Source organism: Habropoda laboriosa, unplaced genomic scaffold, assembly GCF_001263275.1.
Source record: "Habropoda laboriosa isolate 0110345459 unplaced genomic scaffold, ASM126327v1 scaffold102, whole genome shotgun sequence".
Lineage (NCBI taxonomy): Eukaryota > Metazoa > Arthropoda > Insecta > Hymenoptera > Apidae > Habropoda > Habropoda laboriosa.
Window position 1 is genome coordinate 3,419,810 of NW_017100262.1, and position 10,220 is coordinate 3,430,029.

At 40.9% G+C, this 10,220-nt stretch overlaps 1 protein-coding gene across 1 annotated transcript in view; it reads right to left on the minus strand.

Moving 5' to 3' along the window:
• LOC108572866 (hemicentin-2-like) overlaps positions 1-8,869 on the minus strand; it is a 77,224-nt gene extending 68,355 nt beyond the window's left edge. Inside the window, exons 1-3 of the mRNA XM_017935185.1 lie at positions 8,824-8,869; positions 8,595-8,727; positions 5,502-5,707 (exon numbers count right to left, since the gene is read on the minus strand). Of these exons, the coding sequence (XP_017790674.1) occupies positions 5,502-5,707; positions 8,595-8,727; positions 8,824-8,869 (385 nt within the window). The remainder of the gene's footprint in view (positions 1-5,501; positions 5,708-8,594; positions 8,728-8,823) is intronic.
• Positions 8,870-10,220: the final 1,351 nt, after the last annotated feature.

Here is a 10,220-nt window from a genome sequence, read left to right on the forward strand (position 1 = left end):
CCCGTCACTTACTCTCCCCCATCCGGTGTTCCCTCGTTTTTCATTGGTCCTCCACAGACCTCCTCTTTGATTCTCTCTCCTTGACCTGTTTTGTACGTCGTCGATCCTTTTTTTCTCCTCTCCTCCACTTGACAATGACTTTCCTTCGTCCATTTCCTTTTAACAGCTCCCACCTTTTCCCTCCTTTTATTTCATCCACATCCACGTCTCCTCTGCTCCACAATCTCTCGCTGCACTTTTATCTCTCGCGTCTGTTCTCCGAGAACAGCCACCGAGAGGGGGCTTCGTTTCGACCTCGTTATTTCCTCGTCTCTCGTCGGAAAAATGTTAAGTGGTGTACAATTGACCGGGTGTATCGAAGGTGAGCCAAGAATAAAACCGCGTACCCTCACGTGGCGCGCTGGCTTTCCAGAATTTCACAGTCATCGAGGCTGCTGCGAGGAACGAACACGTTCCATCGTGTCGTAAAATAAGAGGAACGTCCTAGGACGTCGCGAGGCATTTGGGAATAAAGTCGATCTGTTCAGGTGCTCGTTCACGTCCGCCGAAATGATTTATCTTGCACTGTGTACCGGGGCTTTATTATCCTTTAAAAGGAAAGTTCCACAGTGTCTGTATCATCCTTTAAGGCCTCTTAAAGCCGATCTCGAATGGGAGTACAGTCTTTGGAGGAAATAGTAAGTGGCACTTATGGAGATTCCTTCAGTCGAACTATAATTCACTCGTTGTCTGATCGTTTTTACTGTTCATTGGAGAAATGGTCACTGCTCTCAATTTGGTTTATGTTTTAATATCGCGAAAATTAAATTCAGCGATAATTTTCATCGAAATTAGCATCGCTTTGAATTTAAACGACGCAAAATTTATAAACGCATCACCGTTTCACGCATTATTCCTTAACGAAGTATCAAAAGTATCTTTTTCCAAGTAAAAAATTGAATAAACATCGAAAATGTAAACAAACACAAATTTCCTCTCGAAACTTGGCAACTTAAAAATTCGTCGATATTTTCCTTCAGTTCCAATTGAACCGATCTTTATTGTTCCTCGAAATTACAGAAGTTCGCGTTCTGTCCGTTCTAAGTCTCTACGGTCGCGACCTTTAGAAATTCTTGCAGCTTCAAAGCCTCTGTTGCGCAAGCAACGAGCGATTCGTAACGTTTTCGCTCGGGAAAACGGGCAAAGGGGGACGTAAATTACGTCACACGGGGATCGTACGTATTGACCTGTTCAATTCCGCCGTTAGTATCCGACGCAGGAAATGGAAGTTGAGGGAAAAATCGAGGTGAAGGAGACGCGACAGACGAGGCTGCCTGCGTTCCTCCGGAGCGAAGATTTCCGGGAACCGTTCGAGTCGACGCGCATCCCTTCATCCTGGTTCAAGAGAGCAAAATCGAAGCTAACAGAGAAGTTGCTCGTTAACGACTACGAGACTTCATATCCGTGCCAAAGATCACTAGCTCGGATAATTCGACGTTTACTGCGCGATGTTAGAGCTTCGTTTTTCATGTTCCTTTTAGATGTGTCTTGATAGAAAACGAAGGGAAATGAAGTTTACGGTAGTTTAGGACTTAGAGATGAAATTTGTAATATAACGATAGGCAAATACGTATTGAGTAATATTTATTTGATCGTTTGTCTGTTGAATTTACCAGAGTTTTCTTTTTTTAGCATTTTTCTTATCGAAAGGAACGAACGTATTTATGACCATTTCTATCGGATCGAAGTGGTCAAGCGTGTGATCCCGTTCATTTTTCACCGCAAGTGGGAATCGTTAAAGGGGAATATACGCGTTGTAGATCATCAGTGGGGCGCTATTCATACTGGAGAATCACGGCAAAATGATAACTTTAAGCATGACATAAACACGGAAGGGATTAGTCGACGTCGATAAATGTTACAAAAGACACGGACAAGGTCTGATCCAGCGGCTTATCCGGGATAGAATCTCGCGTTTCGTTGCTTTTGCTCGTTTTGATTAATTTCGTTTGAACCGGTTGACGAAATAATTTTCACATCGAAATGGGAGGTTTACGTGTTTTCTAATATTTTCGCCTGTGTGCCTACTGCTGCAAAGCTGCTGTAAAGGATGGAGCTTGTTTCGAGAGAAAATGAGAAGAAAGAAGAGAGAAGAGAGAGGAGAGAAAAAGAAAAGAGAGGAAAAAGAAAGGAGAAAAGAGGAAAAAGAGGAGAGAAGGGAAAGGAGGGAAAAAGAAAAGCGAAAGGAGGAAAAAGAGGAGGGAAAAGTAAAGCTAGAAGAAATAGAGGAAAAGGAAAGAGAAAATAAGGGAGAAGAGACAGAGAAAGGAGAGAAGAGAGAATACTGAAAGCAGAAAAAAGAGGAAAAAGATGGGAGAAAGAGGGAAAACGTGTCACGCGATCACACCGCGAAATTTACGACTATAACGATCTCATTCGCGCAATAAAGCGCAACGTGATATCGCATTTTATATAAAAGTGTTTTGTCCTATCCTTTTTTTTTTATTCCACGTTGATGAGCGTTCGCCTGAATCGTCCATCGCCGGTGAATAAATGTTATCGCTTCTTCGTTTTAACCTGCGTGTATTGCAGGTATTAATCCTGCCAAACGATTCCGCCGAAGCATCACGCGCCACCATGCAAAAACATTACCATCGTTAATAAAAATTAGATAACAAAATGACAACGTCTTTTTCAACCATATATACATCATCCTCTATAAAACACGCCAACACAAAATTCAAGATCTCCCCAGTAAAAACAACCGTTGTTTAAGCAACTGATTAAACTAGTGGAACAACTCAATACATAGTCAGACCTATAGAACAAGCGTTACACTCGAGAATAAGTAAACGTTCGACGATATGAAATTTTCAAAAATTTGACTGACTGGTTAAACTAGTAGAACAACTCGATATGTAATCAGACCAGTGAAATAGGCATTACACTCGAGAATAAGTAAACGTTCGTCGATATGAAATTTTCAAAAATTTGAGTGACTGGTTAAACTAGTAGAACAACTCGATATGTAATCAGACCAGTGAAATAGGCATTACATTCGAGAATAACTAAACGTTCGACGATATGAAATTTTCAAAAATTTGACTGACTGGTTAAACTAGTAGAACAACTCGATATGTAATCAGACCAGTGAAATAGGCATTACACTCGAGAATAAGTAAACGTTCGTCGATATGAAATTTTCAAAAATTTGAGTAACTGGTTAAACTAGTAGAACAACTCGATATGTAATCAGACCAGTGAAATAGTCATTACACCTTACACTCTCCAAAAATTGAATTCTCCACTTTATCGCTGGCACAAACTATCCAGAATCGAATCTACAGAGCTACAAATCATTCCCGTAAAATTCCCCCATAAGTAACTCGTAAATTTCCAATTGCCTCTCTCTCGTGTTTCACCCAGAATTCGTCTTCCTTCTCCTATACATTAAAGAACAACGATACTCGGTGGTTGCGCGGCGATAACCAAGGCGTCCCTGAAAAGAAAAAAAACACATCGCGTGTTCCTTCACCGTGATCGTGCCGAATTCCTGCGAGATAAATTGCACCGGCGAGGAGGAGGAACGTTAAAAGCTCGAAAAGCGGCGATGTGTCGAGCAGATAAAACGCGTGCAACCCTCGGAGAATGCTCAGTGCGCGCGACACGGTATTGTCCGTGGACGGTTGGCATAGTTTTCATCTTGATATATCTCCTGGTTCCGTCATCGCGCGAGAACGCTCGAAAAACGCCCGCCCGGACTTCACGAGCAGTGACCAAAAGTGCTCCGGATACCGATCTCCATGCATTTCCTTTCGTGACGTCTCGTCGAAAATGGTTTCCAGAGAAAAATGACCCCGCGTATCTTAAGGTTTCGCGAATGAGAAACGTAGAAAAGAAGAAAACAATACGAGGTAGAAATAACAGCTGTACCGAAAATTATGTTTTTCTAGGGAGAATTTTGGTTTTTCGTCGCTTCGCGGACTCCTTTATAGGGCAGGTTTGTTCGTCGTGGATTTTCGAACGTGAAGCACGATTTCGAGGGAAAGCTGACAGATCTCTTTATTGCCTACCGGCAGGAAATTCTGTTTGCTATTCGACAACAATATGTTCCGGCGAATATTCGATCGCGTTTCACGCTTCCATTCCGCCTGACGTTTCTCGGTATAAACAGATGAGCGCGCCGAGATCGACAATGTTTTACCTGTTCTCCTTGTTTTTCGGAGCTTCTGTTTTTTTCTTGTTTTTATTGCAAACGTGGAAAACGACGGAACGAGAGGAGAATTTAATTATCGCTGAAATGTTATCGCTCCTGGTTCGTTCTTCGGATGTATTGTTTGAATACGAGAATTGATTTGTGAATTACTCTGTACAATTTTTACAATCCTTCGTGAGCTACTGGTTTTCTAGCAGATTATTTCTCTCCTTTTGGCCTGCTTTTGTTTTACTCGGTCGCGTCGCGTTCTTTTGCGATGTTCGAAATGAACCGTTACCCGCCAAATTCATTTTCGGTAACTAGTTCAAATTTGTTCTGCTGATACATAGCAAACGTGGAGTGCGTCACGAAACGATTGACGACTTGTTTGAAAACTCGAGTATTCGATCGCGACTCGAAGTGTACTTGTGTCTCCTCGAACGGCTGGAGAGTGTGTCTTGTTCACACGAGAGAATCTTTGCGAATGTGTTGTGTCTCCTCGAACGGCTGGAGAGTGTGTCTTGTTCACACGAGAGAATCTTTGCGAATGTGTTGCGTCTCCTCGAACGGCTGGAGATCTAATGGTGTTCGCTCGATAGAACCTTTTCTGAATCTGTCGCTCGATTGCCGAATTTTTTCGCAGTGACTCCCCCGCCAAGTGTAAAAAGGCACGCTGATTGGTTTTTCACGTACGCACAAATTACCAATCCACGTGCCCCTTGAGTGTCACCCACCCTTCCATTGCGCCCTTAGCGCGCTTTTCCTTGGAAGGAGTGGGGCCCTACCTGCGGCTGCGTGGAATCTTCGCCGTCCTTCGGTGACGCGTCGGAAATTCCCGCCAGGTCAACCCGCGGCCGAGAGTGCCGTTATACGCGCGTGTCGATTGACCCTTCAGGAATACCTGGTTTATGACACGTCTTCGGTTATCGAGGACGCGGAAAAGTCGAAATTCTGAAGGCATTGTTCTGTAAGAAATTACTTACTTTTTCGCGGAGCTACGAAGCGTCTTTGTTCTCAAAAATAACCTTCTGGTGCGAGCGTGCCATAAACCCGGTCAACGAAGACCCCACGCGTTCTGTACCTGCGCGACGGAACAGTTATTGTTGTGGAAGTTTTAAGAGAGAAGCTGCCAAATGCGTTACGAATACAGGAAAATTTTGTCGATTACAGAGAACTGCCGAGTGGAATTGATTAAGTTTGTCTGATTTGTGAAAAATTAAGCACCAAGTGGTTTGATACTGGAATCGAAGGGACGTGAACGAGTGGGGATTTTGATTCTCGAGTGGCTCGATTAATTGGAAGGAAAGTGAAGGATTAATTTACTCACCTATCACCGTTAAATTGACTTTGGAATTTCTGGTCTGGCCGATCTGGAAATCCACGCGACACCTGTAGATCCCAGCGTCTTCTTCTTTCGTGTAGTTCACGCCAAGTTCGGCCGGTTTCTTGTCCGGCATGAAGTAGGCTCGATTCGAGAACACGCTGTCTGACCATCGTTCAGCGATACCGAAATCTCGATCTCTCACATCGACGCTGGAACAGAAATTTGAAACTTCGTGTAAAATTGTATTCAGCGATAATGTAACGCTGAGATCTGTGATCTCGCGATCCTAAGATCTATATTCATTTATTTAAATAGTTTAAATAAAAACAATGATTTGTGGAATCAGCAATGTAAATATTATCTACTTTAAATTATTATTAAAATAATAACTACAAGCTTCATTTTAATATTTATAAGAATTATATTTTTCATAATTGGAATAACTTTTACTAACTTAAACAAAATCATTATTATTGAATGAATAATTATAGAAATTAATTCAATAAAATTAAATATATTCATTATATTAGACAATAAAATAATATTTTTTATTATAATAATTTTAATTATTTCATCTATAGTAATTATCTATAGAACTGAATATATAAAAATAAATATTTATTTAATAAATAAATACTTATATTTAGTTATTATATTCCTAATATCTATAATTCTTATAATCATAAGTCCTAACATATTAACCATTATACTAGGCTGAGACGGCCTAGGATTAATTTCTTACTGTTTAATTATTTTTTATAATAACATAAAATCTTACAGAGCAGGAATATTAACAGTAATTTTAAATCGAATTGGTGATTCCAGACTAATTATTATAATTTGTATAATAATTAAATTCGGAAGATGGAAATTTCAGGAAATTTATTATTTCTTTCGTTTCTGTCACATCGTTATTTATTACCTCTTTTCTTTCTCTCACATCGTTATTTACTATTCCTTCCTTTTCCTCCGTATCATTATTTTCACTAACCTTTCTGTACCATGTATCTCGTTTCGTTTGACTATTTTAATTACTACGAAACCGACTAGGAAAGAAAAAAAAAAACAACATTTTCCTATTTTCCAGCTTTTACAATAATACACACTTATTTCGGCGAATTTCTGTTTTCTTTGTAGAAAGTCTGCGTGACGACGAAATTTCTTCAGAATTATTTTAATTAACGCTACAGGCAGGACGTTTCTGTCAGATGGATAGACGTGTTCCCCGAGTTAGCGCGGTGAATAAATTAAAGTTTCTCCGGGAACACGAATGAATCGGACGGTTTTAAATGTAGAACGTCCAGGGCCCGCTCGTTTTAAGATTCTCGCCAGTTTTGACGGCGCCATGACGAAGCTTCTTCCAGAAAAAGCGTTTCGCGCCTGAAAGGACGCGATAAAAACGGATTTATGAATGTTACCGCCAACTGAATATCTTTGCCGCCGTCTAAATAATTAATCTTCAACTTTTTATTCGAGAAACTTGGAATTAATCTACGTCGATACTTGAAAGAAGTTATTTTACACGCTGCTTCGAGGTGCTGTAATTAATTTAGACGCGATTCAGATACTTTTGAATATTTTTAAACATTCACCTTTTGATATTTGAAGTAATTTTTTCGATGTACAGAAAACATTCGTTTACTTCTTTTATAATTATCGGTACGCATCGATCGCTGTATTATTTTGGCGCTACAAAAATTATAGTTGAACCTATAATTAATGTTTTTAAGAATTTTGAAATGTTGCCTCAAGTGAGATTCGAAATAAAATTTGCATCGATGAATTTTCCTCGTGATCCCTTAACGTAACGAAGAAAGCTTCTTTAACCCATTTGTATTGTCTGAGAAAAATGAAAAATAGACCCTTAACACGAAATTTTAGTAGTCAGGTTGTGGAAGAGTTAGTCATATTCCACTATTTTAGGCTTTTTGGGACGGTTTATGGCTTGGCCTGAGCCTCTTGGCGAGTGACAAACACCAGACCCGAGTACCCATCGGTTCGGCCCAGCGATATACACTATCGGCCAAAAGTTTGGAATCACTGTGCATTGCAAGTTACACAAAAATTCGCAGAAAAAAGTCGAGCAGCTTTAAGAATTTTTGAACGAATTTTGTATCATTCAAATCAATCGATACGAGACAAATTGCTATTTATCTCCATAACATCAATATCAAGTCTATGAAAAATTAGTAGCAGATTCAGTGCTGATGAAAATTGGGAGGTGATTCGAAATTTTTGGCCGGTAGTGTATGCATCGTTCTTAGCTTCGGTAGTAGACGGACGCCGAAGAGTCCGGAATAAACTACTTTGCACGACATCCTGATTTGAGTGAAGTTCATTAGACCATCTCCTACACTATATTACTTTAATTTATGCATTAGATCATCCCGTAAGTTCGCGTCGATAGCGAAAAACTCGGTAGTAGACGGACGCCGAAGACTACACTATATTACTTTAATTTATGCATTAGATCATCCCGTAAGTTCGCGTCGATAGCGAAAAATGTTTGAACGAAAATCCAAGAAAATTCTTACCAAAAAAAGAAGAAGAAATGAGAAAAGGTTGTGGAATTAGAATGCGCTTAAATTTTTTTTCTCAGATTCAAAGATTCATTGGAAATATCGATCTAAATTGCAACATTCGACTCGAATAATATTCCTCCTTACGAATTAACAAATTCTCCTCCCAAGATTTCAACGAAAATGGCTCAATTTTCAGCCCACTTATACACCACTATTTAATTTTAATTTACGTATTCTCCATTGGTGATACCAAAATTATAACTTCCACTTGTTAAAATTTCCAAGCATTCTCCTTAAAAATTAACGAATCCTCCTCCCAAGATTAAAAAAAAAATGGCTCAATTTTTAGTCCACTCATGCACCAGTATATGATTTTAATTTACGTACTCTCCATTGGCGATACCAAAACCCAACTTCCCCCTGTTAAAATTTCCAAGCATTCTCTTTAAGGATTAACGAATCCTCCTGGTAAGATTTCGAAGGAGGACAGGCTCAATTTTCACTGGATCGAACGTGTATCGAATGGAGACACGATCCATCTGCCCGCTTGTGTACAGATTGATTTACGCCTTACCTGTAAACCGATGTACCGAGGTCCTCGCGGTACCAGAGCACAAGGTGCACTGAATCCTCTTCGTGGGTGGTTGATATGTCGCAGGGAAGATACGTGGGATCTCCGACCAGTGTCACGATGTGCGATATCGGGACTGAAACAGAGAAACCCGTGGAAACGTGAGACATTGCTGAGATTCTCGAGTGTGACGACGTCGTGTTACACTGAGTGCTGATTAATGTCCTATTACCGGCGCCTTGTTGATTTTGTAATTGTGTATGCAGCGTGATTAACATATCTTCAGTGGATCACGCCATTTTTTCGTTTCGCTTGCTTACGTACATAGATACTCTCGAGAATATTGTCGAGAAATTCATAGTTTTGTGAATGCAATTCAGATTTTGAGATTCGCTCGTTTCAAGTCTTTGAGATTTTCACTCATTTCCATCTGTCTCGAAAGAAATTTATAAAAACGCTACGAATGGCTCGATTTCTCTTCAGAAATGCCGCAACAAATGTAGGAACCTAAGGAAAAAAGTATCGGGGGACCCAACAACCTAGGACCTTCTGCTTTTGCGCGCTACGCCAACCACTCCCTCAACATTGTCCCTTCGAGGTTCCCTATTTGGGTATGGAGGCCCCGATACTACACTCGGCCATTCTAAACTGACCTAAGTTCAGCAACTCAACACTTTCGGGTACACTCCCCCAACACAGTGGCACAACAGCCGAAACAACTCATTTTCGGAAGACGTGCAACTCTCAACGTGTTTTTCACCGCACAACTCCTGGCTTCGTGTAGCCGTAGATACCTCCATCCCGGACGAGCCCCCATTTATAGGTACCTAGGGAAAAAATATCGACGGACCTGAACGGGAATCGAACCCGGGACCTTCTGCTTAGCAGGCCGAGGCTTTGCGCGCTACGCCAACCACTCCCTCTCTATTGTCCCTTAGAGGTTTCCTGTTTGGGTATGGAGGCCCCGATATTACACTCGGCCATTCTGAACTGACATTCGCCCTCGAATGTCCTTAGTGCAACGCAACTCAACTCAACACTTTCGGGTACCACTCCCCTCACACAGTGGCACTCTCAGCCGAAACTCTATTTCTCAACTCTTTTTGGGAGACATGCAACCCTCTCGCATGTTTTCATCTCACAGCGCCTGGTTTCCCCCATGGACGAGCCCCCATTTATAGGAACCTAGGGAAAAATATTGAGGGACCTAACGGGAATCGAACCCGGGACCTTCTGCTTAGCAGGCCGAGGCTTTGCGCGCTACGCCAACCACTCCCTCTCTATTGTCCCTTAGAGGTTTCCTATTTGGGTATGGAGGCCCCGATACTACACAAATAAAATTTTTTTGAAAAATATACTTTAGTTGTAGCAGTTTTTCTCAATATACCGCTATTGAAAGAAATAGACGCGAGATCACCCAGAACCCATATCAAGTGCGGCTCCAAACGCTCCGACACGAATGTGTTAAGAAATGTAGAAGCTAGATAGGCAATTGTTTCATTAGCTAAATATCACATTTTTGTATATTAGGTGCGTTCTGCGTCCGTTTGCGCCTTGAAATTTTTATGGCAGTCTACAGATAAGATTGCTATTAAAAATAAGGTGCAGGCGGAAATATTTTTGATAGGT